General features: G+C 38.7%; 1 protein-coding gene across 1 annotated transcript in view; it reads right to left on the bottom strand.

Moving 5' to 3' along the window:
• The window catches only part of FRAS1 (Fraser extracellular matrix complex subunit 1), a 545,529-nt gene that overhangs the window by 191,917 nt on the left and 332,684 nt on the right, over nucleotides 1-20,928 (bottom strand). The window contains exons 24-28 of the mRNA XM_044681606.1: nucleotides 19,742-19,882; nucleotides 17,132-17,272; nucleotides 14,419-14,689; nucleotides 12,851-12,935; nucleotides 5,279-5,605 (exon numbers count right to left, since the gene is read on the bottom strand). Of these exons, the coding sequence (XP_044537541.1) occupies nucleotides 5,279-5,605; nucleotides 12,851-12,935; nucleotides 14,419-14,689; nucleotides 17,132-17,272; nucleotides 19,742-19,882 (965 nt within the window). The remainder of the gene's footprint in view (nucleotides 1-5,278; nucleotides 5,606-12,850; nucleotides 12,936-14,418; nucleotides 14,690-17,131; nucleotides 17,273-19,741; nucleotides 19,883-20,928) is intronic.

Raw genomic sequence — 20,928 nt, 5'->3', positions numbered from 1 at the left:
GAGAGAGAGAGAGAGAGAGAGAGAGAGAGAGAGAGAGAGAGAGAGAGAGAGAGAGAGAGAGAGAGAACATGGCTTACAAAATGTCAGGAAATTATTATTTAAAATTTTATCAACGTGTAATCTGAAAAAAAATTATTAATTAAAAAAAAGGAACTCTTGGCAAGGGAGTGCTTTTGAGTCAGTTTGTGCCAGTTTAGAAGGGCTGGTTGTTCAATTTCAGTTTGCACAGATCATTAAATTTATACTTGGAAATCATCAAATGTGAAAATCAAGGCTTGATTTATTGTTTTGATGATTGTCTAGATTTAAGAAAAGGATGAAAAAAATGTTAATAATGTAGATTAAAGTTGTCATGCCTTCTTTTTTTTTGGAAAGCCAATTGTTAAACCATTTACTAGCACACTCCTAGATTTAGGACATACTTCTAACTCTGTTTTTCCTTCTAACTCCTGATGGGCACAGAGCTACTGGGAATTAAAATAAGCAAATCCCTTGGCTTGGAGACTGTAAAAAATTCAGCTATAAGATAAAGGAAGAAGAGTCATCTTCTACCCAGACAAAAGTGGTGGGCAGGGCTTTCTGATGCTTGTCCAGACAAGGATACAGCCAGCTTCCCTTCTGCCTGAGAATATAGGAAATCTTTACATCAAAGGATTGAGGGATTCTTAGCCTGAATGAAAGGACTTGAGTGGGCTATGATAGTTGTCATTACATATCTATAATGTTATCATAAAAAAGGGGAGTAATATTGGTAATTGGAATTTATATAGTGCTTTACATTTATTTCGTTTACAAAGCACTTTACATTTATTTCTTGCTATCCTCATGACATGTCTGGGAGGTAAGGTATCCCGATTTTACAGATGAGCAAATGGAGGCAGGGAACATGTATGTGACTTGCCCAGGGTCACACAGTTAATAATTGTCTCAGGGAAAGTTCAGTGGATAGTTCAGTGGATTGAGAGCCAAGCCTAATGGCTAGAGGTCCTGTGTTCAAATCTGGTGTCAGACACTTCCTAGCTATGTGACCCTGGGCAAGTCACTTAACCTCCATTGCCTACCCTTTACCACTCTTCTGCCTTGGAGCCAATACACAGTATTGATTCTGAGATGGGAAGGTAAAGGTTTTTAAATTTTTTAAATAAGAAATAATTGTTTGAGGTCACCTTTGAACTCAGATCTTTCTGATCCAGGCTCAGCAGTCTATCTACTCTACCACGTAGCTGCAGGCAGATCAGTGGGAGTGTGTAAATAGAATTAGCTTGAGCCCATTAATAGTCAAAAATCTACTCAACCCCGGCGTGCTAATGATGTCACTCTCACCTCCCTTAGTGGGGAGAGACGAGTTACCCACACATGACAATAAGTAACAAATCAAGAACAAGGACGGCCCTTTGGGCAGTCCAAATCAATGTAGAAACTGCCATTTGTCCATTTGAATTAGAGGTGGACCACAGGAAGTGATGAAAGACACGATCTCTTTAAGTAAGTGAGGAAACTTCCTGTGGGGGAGTTGCCGTCTCGAACTGGAAGAAGAAGCATCTCCTGAGACCACAGACAGCTTACACTCTATATTGTCATGTGGGTAAGTTAGGCTGACTTCCTTGGCCTAGCTGGGCCTATTCTAAACTCTGCCTATCTGGCTGTTGGGCCTTGTGGCTTACAGCTTCATTTATTAAGCTTTATAACCTTCTTCTCTCTCTGTCCAGGCCTTTGGCCTGGACTAGCCTCTTCCTTTTTCTCTTTATTCCTACTTTTTACCTACCAGACTGTAAATAAACTTGCCTCAACCCGATGCTGACTTGGGTCTGATTTAATTACGGAATCAACCTAAATTGTTGATTCCTGGCGGCCACACATTTTAATATATATATCTATAAATACTTAAATTTTCCTTCTTACAGGAGAAAGCCGCAGAAGGAAATTTAGATCTATTTTAAGGAAGCTTTTTCCCCTAGCAGAACTATCCCAAAGTAAAATGAGTTGTCTAGAGAGGCAGTGGGTTCCTCCTCCCCAGAAGTCTTCAAGCAAAGGCTTAATGACAACTTGTCAGTTATGGTCTAGGGAGGATTCTATTTCATGTGATTCTTCTCAGTCAGACCTAAAAGCTAAGGCGCTGACAGCCACAAATAAGCTGTAAGATCCAATGCCACCAGGTCTCTGCCTTTGTCACTGAGCTCAAGGATCTGGCTGGGGAAGTCTGGGCTGGGGAATTATACCTGTACTAGGTTAGTGCCCTTCTGCAATAGGAAGGACTCCCAAAAGATAATCCAGGTACCAGGAACATACTCCAGGTTTTACTCCCTCTGATGAGTTGAAAAGGCCAGACTTCAGTCTTTCAGTCACAGGAGTTCAACTGGGTGACAACCCTTTGACCCTCAAAACTCCTTGATTAACTTGCTTTAGGAATTTAGGAATTAGGGGGTCCAAATATTTCTCTATTTCCTCATCTATATAATACTTCTCTATTTCCTCATATACTTACTCTATAACCTAACCTCTCCCTGTCTCAGTTTCCTCATCTATAAAATGGGGACAATATTAATACCCAGGCTCACTGTAAGGATAAAATGAGGTAATATATCTGGATTTGTTGGGCTTAAAGTATACTGACCATTGGTCTGGACAGATGCTAAAAAGTGGGTCAGCCAGGGGAGTTATATCATTCTCCTTTTAAAAGAGCTTATAGTGGACAGCTAGGTGGCTCACTGTTTTGAGGGCCAGTCCCAGAGATGGGAGGCCCTGGGTTCAAATGTGGCCTCAAGATACTTCCTCACTGTGTGACCCTGGGCAAGTCACTTAACCCCCATTGCCTAGCCCTTACCATTCTTCTGCCTTAGAACCAATACATATTATTGATTTGCAGATGGAAGGTAAGAGTTTTTAAAAATAAATTAATAAAATTAAAAAATAAAAGGGCTTATAAACCATTGGCTATTGAATGGGGAACTCAGCAATGCAAGACTGAAAGTGCTTGTTGGGACATCTCCAAACTTACTTCTCAGAAGCTATTGGGCACAGGCTGTCTTTGCTTTCTCATCTTTACTACTTTATCCATAGCTTTTCTCTTATAGATAAAAACCATTTTTTTCTTCCTGGGACAGCCAACTCAGCTGAAATCCTTGAAGTAACCTTAAACATGAAGATGTATCACGTCCAATTATTCAGGAGTGTCTTGTAATGAGCTCTCTCTTATAGAGATCAGAACACTGGGTAAGAAAGCCCAGCAGCCTAGGGTCACACTCAAATATTTCCTAACAACGTCTGGATGGGAACCAGAAAGGAGAAAAGAAACTCCCCTCTCTGAGCCTAGACAGTCTCCTTCAGAAATCAACCTTCCTTGTTTTTCTCCCAGGGCAATTGCAGGATGGTGATAATAAGGATGAGAGAGAGGCTGGGTACCTGCCAAGTCGACTTCCCTGTGTAACTATCTATATTATGCCACCACCACCACCACTCTTGGTGCTGGCAAAACAAGATTTTTTAAAATAATGAGAGACAAGAGATTAAGAAACTGACTAACAAACTACCCTAAATTCAGCTTTCTGGCTTCATTATCCTCCTTTGCAAGACATAAATTATTTTTCAGGGAGGATAATGATTAGTGACTTCTAAAATATCTTCAGCAAATCAACACTTGTCTGCTCACCAGGCACTTATTGGGGAGTAAAAAGTGCCAACAGAATGCATTTTTCCTCTATCTTGTGGGAATGGGAGAGACCTTTCTGCTAGATCTAGGTCAGTATCACCATGCAAGAGGTAATCTCTTAGATCCCATTCAGTTTTATCAAAAGGAATCTAGAAAGATTCTCTTCAACATGGAATCTGGTTTCCCAACTTCCAGCTTATGTCAGATTTAGCTTTTCCAAAGATTTTTGACTAGATCCCAAAATGAGTTGCCATCCCCTGTTCTTACCTGGCTAACTGAATGGTTCTTTATTCTTGACGTATGTCTAAGCTGTGGACTTCACATTTTATACCATTTCAGATGGGCAGATAAGAGTAAGAACATGTCTTCTATTTTTGTGACCAGGGCAGAAGATGAAGGAAATAATGAAGCAATTTAGCCTCAGCATTTTCAACAACCAAAAATAGTTCCTTTTTTGGAAAAATAGAACAGAAGCAATTTTCTAAACCCACAATATTTATATTCCCACATGTAATGAAACAATAAATGAAAAACCAATTTATTGTGGAGCTAAAATAATTGGGAAAGGTATATCCCCTCTTAGCCTACTTCTTTCTTATAAATGGAAAGTCTAATATACCTCAGATCAGTAAAACTGCAAAGAGCATAAAGCAAAAGAACTCTTAATTGTGTTTTAAATGATATCTCTTAAGCAAGTTGCTTGTCATGTCTGGTTGTGCACCTGGAAATTTAACACTTGGTCTTCCAGCAGCAGGGGCCCAAGTAGTAAACTGTTAAACATTGTCATCAAGCTAGACAAAATTCCAGAAGATAGGAAAACTGATTACTAGGAAGGCTCTGGGAAGGGAAGCACTTGAAGGAAACACTTGGAAATTGCTTTCAAACATGCTGGAAAAGAAATTGGAATGATGCAAATAAAGCTACTGAACTGTACGTGCCTCCTGACCTACTGAGATCCAAGGAGTATATTGCCAGCTAGTGCCAAAATTATTTGAGCAAAAATATGAAACCCGACAAAAAATAAAAAGTTGGAAAACCAATATGTGCCCCACTACAAATAAGGAGTGGTTAACCAAATTATGGAAGGGGTGGGGCAAACTGGACATGGGATTTCATTAGGCGAGGTGCTCACCAATCTTATTTAACCACTTGTTTTTACTGGAGGATAACTGGCAGCAAGATGGATATAGTTTAGGTGCTGATGAGAGGCCTAGGCCTGGGGTAGGCCTATAAATAGGAGGTCCTGGGTTCAAATCTTGCTTCAGACACTTTTTAGGCATGAGATCCTGGGCAAGTCCCTTAACCCTCATTGCCTAGCCCTTATTGCTCTTCTGCCTTAGAACCAATGCACAGTTCTGATTCTAAGATGGATAGAAAGGGCCTAAAAATAATGATAATTTGATGATATTTTGCTTTGTGGTGCTCTCTGCATTTTGGTGCTGCCCTCCTACAAATTGGTGTTAACATCATTATGGATAGGAATCATGCCATTTATACTTCTTTGCTGAACTCATAACAGGGACATAATAAAATATGCATTGTGTACACACTGACCAGAACACAAGAGAAGACATTATCAATACCAGCATTCTAGTGTGAAGGCACCAGAGCCTTGAAACTGGTGCTTACCTTAGGCATGATCTGTACTTTAAACAGTATATTTTGGAAGGAGTATCCATCACTGGCCTGCAGGAAAATGGCATCAGAAGTACTGGCTGAGCCATCATGTGCATAGTAGAGAAGGCCTCTGGCCAGGTCATCCAACCGGAACTGATGGACAGGGGCACCTGGGTCACGCAGAGGCTGGAGGAGCTGGCCATAATGGGGGGCATTTACCACCTCCACCACCACACCTTGTGGGTTGTCGTCATCTCGGATGTCCAGCAGTTGGGTGGTGATGGCAGCACTTCCACCTCTATTAATATGAAGAGCTTCATTCTTTAGTAGATAAGGGGCCTGCAGAGAGAAGAGAAATGGGTCTAAAAGTCAAGAGAAGAACACGGTAGGGTCAAAAGGAATGAAGGTAAACACGGAATACTTCACAAACTACCAAATCATATTCTCTAGAAAAGTGTCAAGTGAACGAGAAGACTGAACCATGTCCAGATAGCTGTGCTCAAAGAATTGCTGCCAATCTCTCACCTAGACTTTGGAAACCCTCAGATTCTCCCAGATATGTCAAGTTTTTGATCTAGCTTTCAAGAAGCCCTCCAGAATCGTGTTACCTCTGGAAGTGGAGGGAACTTTTCATCCTCAATTCCAGGACTTCTTTGGAAGTCTACAACAGGTTCCAGATCTACTGAAAAGTCACCTTTCTCTACCCAGAATCCTTCCAAAAAAGTTGGACTTTACACTTTCATGTTCTGCTAGACTCTGGCTAGGCAACTTCCAAGTCCTCAAGGTCCAAAAACCATCTGAACCTGCAGAGTTAATAGTAGTGATGAAGAGAGAAAAATAAAGCAGCTAATGTCATATACATGTCTGTCTTTTTTTTGGAGGGGGGCTGGTACTGGACTTAGGATTTTACTACTGCAAGAAACTCCACATAAGGAAAACTCCCTTCATTGTTCATTGGTATCTGCTCTATAAATCATACTCTAAAAGAGTTCTCCCTGAGGGCAGTGAAAGGTGAAGCAAGGCCAACATCACAGTGTATGCAGGAGGCAGAAATTGAACCCAGTTCTTCCTGCCTCTGAAGGCAGCTTTCTATTGACCATGCCTCAGTGTTTCTCACATGTTTGTATATGAGGTAACTGAAAGAGGAAGATAGCATGGCAAGTAGAGCAGGAGAAGGAGGTTTCCAGAGGCACGTGAAAGGCATACATTTATCATGCCTTTGACTATGTACAAAAACACCACTTAACACACTTCTGGAAAACTCTACATTCTATTGGACTAAAACTGGTTCGGTTGCTTGGAATTACCTTGTCAAGTGGTATTAAGAGTTCTAACAAATAATAGAAGAAATGGCAAGTTTGGAAGTACAGTGATATTCAGGGTTGGAGAGATTCCATTTGGTCATTCCATATCACTTATTCTATAGAATTATGAGTTTGAACCAATGAAATCATAAATACTAATGGAAGAAAGAAAACTCAGTAGTGAATGCCATATTTCCAAGCATCCTCTTCTTCAGTCAAGGGCCATTCATGGAGAGAATGTATCCACTAAAGCTTTAGTGGTGGCTCATCACCCCCTACCACACTTAATAAGCTTCGATGGTTTCCTATGACCTCCAGTCTTTCATAACCTAGCCTCCTCCTACCTTTCCAGTCTCATTACACTTGCCTCCACAACATAGACTCTTTGATCCAGTGACACTAGCTAACTGGCAGTTCCAAGAACAAGAGCCTCCATTTCTGGACTCTGGGCACTATTTCTGACTGTCTTCCTTGCCAACCCAAAGTTCGCTCTCTTTTCTACTGATTAGTGACCTCTCCAGCTTCCTTTCAGTCCTAACTAAAATTCTACCTTCTACAAGAAGTTTTCCCTAACCTCTTTTAATTCCACTGCTTTCTCTTTTTAATTATTTCCTATTTAGCTTGTAGTTAGCTTGCTTTATGTATATTTACTTTCACGCTATCTTCTTCATTTGATAGTAAGCTCCTTGAAGGCAAGGATTATCTTTTACCTCTTTTTATATCTCCAGTATTTAGCTTGGTGCCTAACACACAATAGGCACTTTATAAATTTTACTGATTGCCTGACTGAAAGAATAGCAAAAAGAATGGAAGAAATAGCAAAAACTTATGGGTTACATTTTACCCTTAAAAATATTGTTTTAAGCTTAATGCATGTTTAAAGTCATTTCAGAATTAATGAGTTTTGATTATCAGCATCTCAATGCCTCTTTTAATTTATTTCTCTTACAACTTTCCTCCATAACAGTGGATACTTAGGAACATTGACTGTTGGCAGAGAAAGTCTAAGGAAATGGGAAAGGAAAAAATGAAAATGAGGCTTACTGAATTATGATGAAGGCTATAATACAATTAGTCATCTCATAAAAATAAAAGCTCCCTAGGATAAATGGTATGCTAGATTGCTCAGGTTTCTACATAGCTAAGGATCTGACCCCTTAAGCTTCTCAAATACTACAAGGATCCATATTTATTCAGAAGCACAGAATCTTCTAATTGGAAGGGACCCATAACTGGAAAGGCCATTGAGTCTATCCCATACTTGACCAAAACTGCCTGTATAATTTCATCAACATGGGGCCTAGTAAGGTAGATTACAATTCTTTTGTAACTTAGTAGATGGTCCTATAGAGCTGGGGTGATCCAAAACATATCACTTCTTGGCCAACTTGGTGTTGAGTATCTTGACAACAACAAACAAAAATTGGATTGGCAATCTTCTTAAAATGTATTACCTATCTCGTGCCTTCTTTTTTAGAATATAATAAAAACAATTTTCCCATTTTCTCACTGAGTTAAGGTCACATTACCACTATAAATTCCAAATATTGTAAATTTGGTAATCCTAGCAATGCTGGGACCTAGTGAGAGGGGTGTCTGATCCCATGCTAAATGACCTTGGTGATTTTTGAGTCTTTCTGTCTGTTTTAAAATTGTTTTTCTCCTCTCTGACTGCCTGACTTTAGTTCTTGCAGGTTTGCTTATAGGAGTCACTCTTCCCATTTCTAATTTATGGCTACTAATCTGCGATAAACTTGAAAACAGAGTTTGTCAGAATTCTGTGTTAAGTAAAAGTAAAAAGGAACTGACAGAAGGGCTTGCCTATCTTTGCCTTGAATAGGATATTCTGGAAGGAGCATCATTCCTCAATCAGATGGATATGGGAGAGTGCAATTAACTTTATGTTTCCTGCTCAGAAGCCATTTCTATTTGCTTCCTTCTTCTTCTAACATATATTCCATATAGTTGAACTTTAGGTAAGATATTACTCTACTCATTATTCAGCAGTTGTTAAAATGTCCATTACACCTACTAACCCATGGGGCAAATCTATGGTAACTGAGTAAAAGTCTTTCATTTGTGAAGTAACAATTATCTGTGGCAACTCATGTCACCAACAAAAAAAGAGAAAAAAATCCAAGATTACAAGATTCTAAACCTTTAATTTTCCCTTTTTGTTGAATTCAGTTACACCCTCTTGGAAAACAGCCTAGAAGTTAGTTTAAATGAAACTCAGCACTGCCTAGAAGCAGTCAATCTCATTGAACACTGGGTATGAAAAGGAAATTTTGAATGCCCTTAAGAGTTCTGTGTGGGTGTCTGTGTGTTGGGGAATTGGGTGGGGGGAAATGGAAAGAATAATGGGGAAAGGGCAATTCTTCCCTCAGGATCAGAGACTGAGAGCTAAAATGGCTTTCCAATGCCATCAAGTCTAGCGCTTAGATGGTACAGTGGAGAAAGTGGAGTCAAGGAAGACCTGGATTCAAGTCCAGAGCCAAGATGCTTTCTATCCCTTTGTCTCCTTGAGTTTTCTCATCTATTAGAAAGGGAGAGAGAAAACAGAAATAATAGAAGCAACTACCTCCTAGGATTGTTATGAGATAAAATGTGCAAAGCACTTTGCAAACTTCAAAGGTCTGTGTAAATGCTAGCAATTGTTATCCTTATTACTATATTTGAACCTCATTTTACAGGTGAGGAAACTAAAGCCCAGGGTAATTAGATGATTTGCCCAAGGTCACACAAGTAGTATGCATCAGAAGTAGGATTTGAACCTAAGTCCTTTGACTCCAAAATCAGTGATCTTTCCCCTTTAACATGATACCTCCCCCAGTTTAGTGTCACCCCATTATAAGTACACCCAGCAAGCATACAGTTATCCTTCATGAGTAAGCCACCCTCCTAACTGGATATTCTTTCAAGTTCTCTTCTAAAATCTGAATAGGGTTCTACCTCCATTGAGGTTAAGAAACTTGACAAAATTATGCCCTAGGAAGATGGCAACAGGCCAACAAGCATCAGGCCTAGTGAATTCATGTAGCCTACTGTGCACTACACAAAGCATGTTTTCTTCAGGGTTAACTCATGTTCTTAAAATACTGTAAACATGACAATAAGTGGTCTTTCAAGATGAGACTTAAAAAGCCCAAATAGTAAAATCTCATAAAGACACAGCAAGGAGCCAAAGAAAACAAGTGTCCTTTGAAACAGAAACATATAACTTTCTTCCCAACCAACTTTTTTTGATTCAAATCTTTCTTAAAAATCACATAAGTCCTCCCCACCCTACCACCCTGTCCCCTACAAAATACATTACCCATTTAAGTGGTATTAATGTTGTCTGATTGACACAGTATTACCACAGTCATGTGATGTGAAGCCACAGAGGATTATCCATCCCCCAAAAGACCAGCTGGAAAAGTCTGTGCATGAGAATGACCTCAGCAGACTGTAATGTGAGCAAGAGAGTCCTTAGCTTTAATATTAAGACATAAAAGGGGAAATAGCCAAATTGATTTATGTGATGATGTCTCAAAAAAGCTAGAGAGAAGAGATCAAAAACTGAAAGCAATAAAAATCATTAACTCAATAACCTTCTGTCCCCCAAATCTCATCTTTAGAAAATGTCACCAGGATAAAACATTCTCTCCAATTGGTACTTGAGTTTCTGGCAATACCAACTCTATATTTTAAATGAACTTCAACTCAGATGAGAAAATTTTTTGCCAGCATTAATCTTAATCCCTTGGCTCAGTTGGTGGAAATTATTTTGTTAAAAACAGAGAAAAAGAAAAAAAACATTGGCAATGAGTGAATGAGGCCTTTTGGGTTCATGTTTATATGAGAGCTATTTTGTGTTTTAATTACATACAAAAGAAATACCTTCTCTTGACTCAAAAGGCATTACATAGTTCTAAATATTTATGGAAAGAATTTAAATGAAATTAGCTTGCAACTAATTAATTATAGTTTGATTCCCTGAATCATCCTTAACATGGGCTTCTTAAATCAGAAGACCCTCTAATCACTGGTCATTTTTAAGTTCACACAGTGTGTGTCTCTTAGTGTTTGCAGCTGTCCTTCCTGGGGCTCTTCCCTCATTCTATGTTCACACATGATGACCCTTCAAGTGCATGAGGTTTAATTAATCAAACTTCTATCACAAATATTTATGCCAGACATATAATTGCAACTTGTCAGCAATGAACTATGAGAACAGAATGCCATTGCTCTGAGTTTTATGATATTCACCAGCTCTACTTTTATATTGCACTACTCTTGTCTTTTATGTATACCAATGTCCTATACCACGGTTTATCAAACTATAGCCAGAGGGTAAATCTGGCCTGTGAGCCAAGAACAGTTTTTATATTTTTAAATAACATTTTATTGTATTTAAAAAGTGTAAAAAAATACCCTTAGCTTGGGGTCTGGCCCGCCTCAAAAGTGGCTTAGGCCTTGTAGTTTGATGATTCCTACCCTATACCAACAAAATCACAAGTCTAGTCCAACCGAAATGGATTCTTTTAATAGTTCCAGGGATTCCACAAGTCACAGTGAGAAAACTCCAACAAACCGTGCATACCAGCACCTAGTCTGCAATTAATAGTTTTACAGAATTGCTTGATGGCACTAAGAGATCAAAGTACTTGCAGTTGGTCACATGGCCAGTATGTATCAAAAATGCTACTAGAACCCAGATCTTCCCAAGGAGAAGGGCAGCCTCCTCATTATACAACACTGACATTATACTAGATTACACACACACACACACACACACACATATCTATACATTTATATATTGGATATGATTATCATATTCTGAGGGATGACCAATGGATGACCTGATTGCTTGTACCTTTTAGGAAATGTAAAAGACGTAAAAGAAGTGTTCTACCACGATGGATAGATCTTCTGTGGAAAACTAACAGATCATGGACACAAATTACAAAGGATAAGGAGATGGGGTAGGTTTTTGAGCTACAATCCTAATTGGGATAGACATTCCAAGAAAATGTCTCTCTCCACTAAGTACTAGATAAAAGATGCAAATAACAAAACACCAATAAACTAGTTTAATGAATATTCTAGTCCCTGTAGATTGATCCAAGTCACACCAAACATATTTACGAATGCAAGGAAACTCTAGCATCCACTGCTCACCCTACCTACTGTGCCCGTGATGCTGGTGAATGAAAATAGTCTTGGCCTGGTATTTAGGAAACCTGAGTTCTAGTTCCATTTTCTTTCCACAACTGTGAGCCCTAATATGAAGCCATCTCTGGTTCTCTGGGTCCCCATCTATAAATGGAGGGTCTTGGGCTAAATTGAGGGCTCGTACCTATTCTGAGCCCTGGACCCTTTTTGGCAGACCAGTGAACACCACAGATCCCTTTTCAGAATAACGTTCTTTTTTAATGCATAAGTTACATAGGACTACAAAGGAAACCAAGCATATTGACATATAGTTATCAAAATATCCAAGAAACAAGTTAACAGACCCTGGATTGGATAAGATGGAAACAATGTAAGTTGATTTCTCTTTAGCCTCGTGGAGTTACCCAGTGGCACAGTCTGGTAACTCTGCAAAGCTAAGTCTAGCACAATTAGTAGAAAGTTACTATTGAGAGCTAGATAGTAGAAAGACTGGGACTAGAACTGAGGTTTCACTATTTAATTTAATACTCATAAGATTCCTTTAAGAGAGGGAGGATGGATATTGTGTTTTCCATTTTATTGATCAGAAAGCTAAGGCTCAAATAGGTGAACGGCTTTGACTGAGGTCATCAAGTAAGTGGCAGAGTGGGGACTTGAATCTAAGTCTTCTGACTTTGACTCAAATGCTATTTTTGTTGCCATCATCTTCCTTGTTGTTGTTCAGTCTTTTTCAGGAGTGGCCTCTTTGGGGGGGGGGGCTTTCTTGGTAAAGATACTGGAGTGGTTCACCATTTTCTTCTCCATCTCATTTTAAAGATAAGGAAAGTGAGGCAAACTAGTGTAAATGACTTGCCCAAGGTAACACAGGTGGTAAGTGTCTGAGGTCAGATTTGAACTCAGGTCTTCCTGATTCTGCCATCTAGCTGCCCTTATTTAACTGATACCCTTCATTGCCCTATAGCAACACAATCCCTGGTGACCTTTTCCTTGGGAAAAAAAAAGTGAAGGCAGCAGGAATTTAGTGCAATTCCTTATGATCTTATTTCCATGAATTTGCTGGACTCTTGAGGTTTCAATAACAAATCATCTTAGGCTAGATATCTACACTAGAGTTTGTAATTACCTGTGTGGAAAATGCTTGGACACTGATTAGTTGTGGTTCAGAGAAGAATTGCTGGTCACTCACTTTCAGGGAAAAATGGCCTTTCCTAAAACAAGTAACCAAGAAAGAAACAAAAACAAGTTATATATAAAGTCAATCATTAAACAAAATCATGATGAAATCTTTATGTGTTGTACAAACATAATAAGGCTACAGGTGGCAATCATTCAACAAGCATTTATGAGTTTCTGACTTGCTCCAGGCATTGAGTTAAACACTGGACATAAAAAAAAAAATTCAAAAATGGGTTCCTTTCCTCAATCCTTTACATTGTGCTTCCTCAAGAGCCAGGACGCCATTTTGTCTTTTTTTTTTTTTTTTTGCATGTCCAGAGATCAGCACAGAGCCTGACACAAGAAATACTTAATAAATGTAGGCAACAGCCTCCTGTGTGGTCTCTATGCCTCAAGTTTCTCCACTCTCCATTTCATCCTCCATTAAGTGATTTTCCTTTAGCACAGACTGAACAATATCATTCTTCCACTCTAGTGGCTCCCTATTGCCATGGAAGTAGAGTAGAAACATCTCTTAATTCTCTTTTAAAGCTCTTCTCAACTTGGCTCCAATCTGGCTTTGTATTATCCTTCTCGTCATATGCTTCTGATACAGCCTCCCTGATCTTCTCTCTGCTCTTCACAAAGGGCATTTCCTACACCTTCCATACTGATGCTGAAGTTAATGAAGATACCTGATTGGCTTAGGGCAACACAGCTCAGAACTCTAAAACCCAAGAAATACATGAGCCCCAGCCTCTCTAGTAACTAGGATTAAAGTTATAAATCACCATGTCTATCCAGGTTTAACTATTGAAATGTGCTTGAGGGTGGTAGCTAGGTGGTTTGGTGAACAGTGAGCTGGGAGGCCCTGGGTTCAAATCTGACTTCAGACATTTCCTAGCTATACACAGTATTAATTCCAAGACAGAAGGGAAGGATTTAAAAATATATATTTGGCTTCAACATTGTTAGCCTCAATTTGCATTCACAGAATGTACTCTGTCTGAGGTAAGATGAGACCACTGTGGGTGTGCTACATGGCAGAGGAATGTTGGATCAGTTTGAAAAATTAAGCAGTTATTCCATACAGTCAATAATTAAGAATTGACTGCACTGTTACAGTCTCATTTTTAATATGCTTGGAAATTAATAATTCCAATCAGAGTGTGTTTCATGATAAAATGATGAATTACATATTCCATCTAGAAGATGAAGACAGAGCAGCTGGGACAGCTGTGTCTATGATAGATTCTGTCTCCATTGGACTTCACAGATATGTAATTGTGCTGGGAACTTTCCTGTCACATCAGAGAATTACCCATAATTATGTGATAAAGTGAAAATGTCTGTAACGGAAGCATATTTGCTGAACAGTTACAAGGAGATGGCAACAGTCAGATAAAACTGCCTCATATTTTGGCAATATCTATCATCCCAAGAAACTAAGAGGCTGCTGTTTGCAGGATGATGTTGAAAGGAAGGAGAGAGAGAGAGAGAGAGGAGGCAGAGAAGAAAGAGAACATGCTCAATCACCTGGGCTTGTCTTTACTGTGCAAAAAACGTACTCTCTTCTCTTTCAGATCATCCCAATTAAAATGGTCAGTGACCCCCAAAGGGACCTCTTTTCCATTTACCAGGAGCACCAAATGGCCATTGGTAGGGATGCTGACAACATGGAATAGGAGGTCTGTGACTCTGCCTTCTAAATCATGGCTATTCAGCAAGGAGAAATCCAGGGGTCGCACAGAGCCAATTCCCACTGCAAGGGAAGCATTTGCCTGAAGGATATGAATATAGGAGCTACCTAGGGGAAAAAAAAAACACAAAATAGCAATATGAGACACGGACACATTTACTGTTTCTTTGTCATATTACCTATGCTTGTATGTTGATGCAGAACTACTTAAAGAAACTGGATAAAAATCTAGTTCAGTGGATATGATGGGAAGAGTCTATGGCAAACGAGGGCTGGGCTTTGAAGTCGGGAAGAAGTTGAGTTTGAACAGACACTTGACAGGCTTTGGGAAGCTCACTTAACTTCTCTGGATCTCAGTTTTCTCATCTGTAAAATGAGAGTTTGGAATTGATGACTTTTAAGGTCAAATCTATGTTTCTTCTACTGAACTTAAAATCTATGCTTCTGGAGACTGCTAGATGGCTTGGTGGATTTGAGAGCCAAGACTAGAGATGGGAAGTCCTGGGTTTGAATCTGGCCTCAGACACTTCCTAGCTGTGTGATCCCGGGCCAGTCATTTAATCCCCATTGCCAGCCCTTATCATTCTTCTGCCTTAAAATCAATACACTGTATTGATTCCAAGACAAAAAGTAAGAGTTTTTTTTAAAAAAAAGCTATGCTCCTTTGATATGTGATCATTCTAATCCAAGTCATCTGCATGTAGATCTCATTAAGACAGTTCTTAACCAAGGTCTATGAATATATATCAAATAGTTTGAATAGAATTGGGATTAATTGTTCTTTAAATGTTTGATAGAATTCACTTATGAATCCATCTGGCCCTGGGGATTTTTTTCTTGGGAAGATCATTGATGGCTTGTTCAATTTCTTTTTCTGAGATTTAAGTATTCTATTTCCCCTTTTGTTCATCTGAGTAATTTATATTAAATTTCTCTTAGTGCAATCCTTTTTTATCCATAGATTATATTTTTTGGTATATCCCCCTAAACAGCTTACAACCATACTGTTGTTGGTGTAGGCAGGGTCCCAGGGCCCTGAATTTGGCCTATGCCCATACTTGGAACTTTGGGGGGGGGGGAGTGTCAGTCAGCATTCCTCTATGTGCAGTTTTGCTTCCAGTTCACCATATCCTGTGAAAATCAACTCTCTCTGACTACCTTTCAAGTTGTGTTCAGTGGGAGAGCCTCCTCAACTCTGACTATTGGTTTTTGACTCCTGTCATTTTGAGGTGCTTTTTAAAGATTGGTTTGAAAGGACTGTCACAGCCATTTCAGCTTTTGTTGCTACTAAGTCACTATCTTGACTCCACTCTCCCCATGAACATTTTAAAAGATGTTTTTGATATTGCAATATGATTAGTTTTCCTTGTAATAGTATCAACATTATTGGGTACATTTAAAAACATTCTGAGAAAGGGACCAGGAGCTTCACCAGTCTTGCCAAAGGGGTCCATGAACTCCTGAAATAAGCTAAGAAGCGTGTGACTGCAATCAAAAATAGAATTGTCAAAATCTGTATTGTTGGTACAAGGATATATGAGTAGACCATCTTAATTTGATTAATTAGATTAAATCTAATCTTGGATTAGATTTCTGACACCATGTTTATTAAGACACAAAATTAACCCAGTATCAGAAATCCTAAAATTCTGTTGCACCACTAGGGATAAAATATCCCTACCAGGGATTTTGTAATATAAGGATGCAATTAGCCCTATCCCAAACAATGATATTTGGAATCCAATGGCTAGAACTTCCTCATACCCAGATTACAAAAGGCAGTTTTGAAATGCTGAATTTGGGGGAGAAGTATTATATTGTACATGTATTCTATAGTGCTGGCCAAAGAGTAGGTGCTCAAGAAATGCTTATTAATTGAGGAAAATGGCAATTAACTTTCATCGGATGATTTCTCTGCTCCATGCTAAAAATGTATTCAGTCAGCTAAATTCTCAATTACTGCAGGATTTACAAATGGGAGAGCAAGTCAGTCAAGGATGATAAAAATTAATGACAATAACAAAATAACTCCAGAAATTTACTAAATTTAAATTGCTATCTGTTCAAATGTCAATTTTAATTCAAATCAACAGCTTTTGATATTGTAAATCATATATTAATGCATTTGGAGAGACTACCTTCTGGTTTCGTTAGAACATTCATAATGGAAAGGCGGTCCCTTTGTTTCAGAAATGTGCCCTTAACAGATATTCATTCATAGCACACGCGCCTGTGGTCTCTTGGTAGATACAATTACATCCCAACTGATCATTCTATATATTGACAAATTGGGTTGCTGTAAATGGATTTCTATTTTCTTCCATTAAAAAAGCCTACGGTATACTGGCTCAGCTATCATCCTTTGCCAAAATCCATAAGAAGCCCTTTGTTCCTAAGCAACTCAAGATGCCCACACAAAAGTGGGAATACTGTAAGTGATATCTCGTTAAACAAATGCTGCCTTTCCTGCTGACAACACAGCCTTCCCATTGAGAAAGTGTCGGTGAATTCCCAGGACTGTCAGATGAGAATCCCTCAGCAGGCACTCACCATGACACGTTCCATTCTGGAGGTAGCCAGAAAAGCCAGGACCACAGCTGGAAACACAAAGCCCATTCTTGAGAGACATGCCATAGTCACAGAGATGGCAGTGTTCCTCATGGCTACACTCCAAACACCCTGGGGGACAAGCTGTCAGGAATGGGAAACAAAGAAGGCAGCCCTGTTAGTCTTGTCAGAGGTTCTAGGGAGTTCCAAAGCCTCCAGTCAACAGTTAAAGCAAAAAGAGAACAAAACTCCATAACCAACATTAAAGAAGACTTTGATTACTGCACAGAAAATTATTCTGACCTCAAAAGGGAATCAATTCAGAGGTCAAGCAGAATGGGATTTCATACCCCATAATAGTATACAGTCAGCATACATGCAACAAGAATTTACTACATTTTAATGCATGTAAAAAATTGTACAGAGCACCAGGAGCAAAGGGAAAAATAAGATCTAAATAAGATATGGGCCCTGCCCTTGTGCTATGTGTCTCATTCTGTATGTCTATCACACAGAAGAACATAATGAATGATATGGTACAGTATCTATTTAGATTATACATTAACATTTTAGAATATATTGACTATTTTGTGTGTGTATATTCATGTTTGCATATATACACACATATAACTGATCCTAATTATTTACATATTCTTTATTTGCAAATTTGCCTACCTGCTAAAATGTATTTGTTACCTCAAAATCAATACATGCTGAGATTTTGTGTTCATTCATGGACATATAAAGAGCAGAAAGAAAAATCTGACTTGCCCAATGTAGCTATTCCAGACTAAAGTAGAATATGGTAATGTACACTGTCTCTTCTTGTTTTAGCTCTTATACTAAAAGGAATTGTCATTACTGCACTATTCAGTATCTAGTTTTTCACATTCTGTGCTTTTAGTAGTGACCTGAGGGGTTTTAAATGTCCCCCAAGCATAATGCTGAAGCACTATGTAGATTATGTATGAAGGAAGAAAAGAAGGAAGGAAGAAAAGAAGGAAGGAAGGAAAGAAGGAAGGAAGAAAAGAAGGAAGGAAGAAAAGGAGAAAGGAAGGGAGGAAAGAAGGAAGAAAGAAGGAAGAAAGAAGGAAGAAAGAAGGAAGGAAGAAGGAAGGAAGGAAGGAAGGAAGGAAGATGTACTATGTGCCAGGTGCAAAATGCTTTAGAAATATTATCTCATTTAATCTTCACAACAACCCTGCAAAATAGGTACTATTATTAACCCACTTTACAATTGAGGAAACTGAGCAAGCAGAAATTGTGGCCAGCCCAGGGATACATGGCTAGTAAGTGTTTGAAATTAAATTTAAATTCTATGTCCAATACTCAGTCTACTGCACCATCTAGCATAAGATGAAAAGAACAAGATGAAAGGGTAGAAGTGTCTGTTCCACTACAAGGAGCACACACACTAAAGTTGGAAAGGTCCTGGAATAGAAATCACAAGTCATGGATTCTAGTCCTGACTGCCTGTTATTACCAAGTTACTAAAGATCTTTGAGCCAATTCCCTAAGCTATAAAGCAAGAAATAATATTATCTCTCTTTTCTCACTTATAGGAATCTGAGATGAATAAGAAAGTGTATAGAAACACCTTATAAAAATGAAGAATAAAACAAGCAGAAGCAAGGGAACATTATATATAGCAAGAGAAATATTCTTTGAAAAAGGACTCTCTCAAGAGAAAGAACTAATAGAAATAAGTAATATACAGTTACATAGATATACACAGATATACCCATATCTTTTTGTCAGTTATGCCTTCTCTAGTGTGGGGAGGGAGAGAGTTAATTTAGTATATTTATATTTTAAATGTTACAAATTCAGGGTTTTAAAAAGTCATACAACCATAAGTTATTATCCTGCTCCCAAATTTCCATTCAATTCCTTCCCAAATGCCTCATTCATGCTGTTAAGAGATGGGACCAATGCAGAATTCTCACAGGTGATGTCAGAAGCAGGCTCCTACCCTGCCCATGAGCATCACCAATAAGCTGAATTTCCACTGCCTGAGGACGAACCTGGACAATCTTTAAAGATTGATTAAAGATAAAAAGGCTCTTCTCTGAAGGGCTGGCCCTCAGATGACAAGTGTTTTCTAGCCACATCATTTCAACAAATCTACTTGGCTAAAGGGAGTTACAATCTGTGTCTGGGGGGTGATGAAATCATGAATCTTTGATGGTTTCTTAAAGATGGGTGGAGGGGGCGAGTTTGGAACATTTTTTCCCCTAAACATGAAAAAATGAGTTTGAAAATGTTCACTCCCTTGACACTGGAGAAAAGGCAATTGAAAGTATTTGGTTTCTTTGGTTTTAGCCAGAAGCACTCTTATAGACACAAAAAGATATTTTCATCTATGCTGTAATCATAAAGATTGCCAGTTGGTCCAATCTTTGTTCTGATAATTCTAGCCCCTTGGCAATAGGGCTGATTTTTAAAATTCATCTCTCAATAGAGACCTTACTTCAACTTAATGTCTTTCCATTCCATTATATATTAGTTTAGGATCTTCCTTCCTAAAGACACTTAGGGGTGGGAATTATTTGTAGAAAGGAATTAATAGATTGAATTTTTATAAACTATTGAACTTTCTCAAACAAGCCTCACCTGTGCATCTCTGTGTCCTGCTGTCTGCATAATATCGCTGGCCACATTTCTGGATACACCGGGATTCAAAAAGGAAAAATGGTACTTCACAGTGAGTGCATTCGTGGGGACCCAGACACTGGAGACAATGATCATCACAGCCTAAAAAACATATGTGAAATGAGCAACAACTTGGAAGAGTTAAAAGAACAGCTGAAGATACCAAAAGTGTGTAAAAATAATGGACCTGGGGCAGAGAGGTGGCTCAGTAGCCAGGTCTAAAGAAGAAAAATCTTGGGTGTAAATCTGGCCTCAGATGCTTCCTAGGTATGTGACCCTGAACTTAACCCCAAATGCCTAGCCCTTACCACTCTTCTATTTAGCATCAATTCTAATACAAAAGAAAGGTTTGTTTTGTTTTGTTTTTTAAATCAAGGACCTTATAATTAATTACTCCCAAAGAAGGATTCAAGGCATGGCAGAAACTATTGACTAACATGCCTACTTTCCCATGTCTATAAAATCTCCTCAAGAAAAACCTGGTTTGAGAAAGATAGAGGCAGGCTTTCATAAATTATATTCTCATATGGAGAACACAAGGTCCTTCTGTACTCATTGCTTGATGATTATAAAAAATATTGATTGATTAGATTGAAATTCTGCCCTAAATGTTCTCTTCCAACAAGGTATGTACCATGTGTATGCTAAAATCAGATAATAACTCTTATGATTCTCTTATTACTAATACAAAATGATGTCCAAAACAGAAAGACCTGCATGCCCCCCAAAAGTATGCCACTGACTTAGGGCCCAAGGCAGACATAAAATGTAAGAGGGATTCTTTAATGATAATGAGATTCTCACAAGTTCATGAACAGGAATGTGCTGATTGCATTAAGCCCTGGAACAGAGTTTACTCAATAATATAGTACATCCGTATCTCAGGAAAAAAAATGTCTAGTTTAACTATCCCAGAGGGAACACATCAAATGGATAAAGTTGTGTCTCTTGTTCATAAGACAGAACATAGAGCCAGTAGTACATATAAGCTTGGGCACTGCAAAGAGATAATAAGCCAAGCCCAGAATTGATTAAGTGGAAAGTATTCTTTTATTGCCCCTAAATTTCTCCCTGAAACAAAGGCTCAGTTTTTTAAGCATCAATATTCTTTCAATGATCATTTAAGGACGTGGTATGGTTTGCCAAAA

This window comes from Gracilinanus agilis, chromosome 6, assembly GCF_016433145.1.
Source record: "Gracilinanus agilis isolate LMUSP501 chromosome 6, AgileGrace, whole genome shotgun sequence".
Taxonomy (NCBI): Eukaryota; Metazoa; Chordata; class Mammalia; order Didelphimorphia; family Didelphidae; genus Gracilinanus; species Gracilinanus agilis.
Note: the sequence above shows the minus strand (reverse complement) of the source record. Positions and strands in the feature narration are given on the sequence as shown.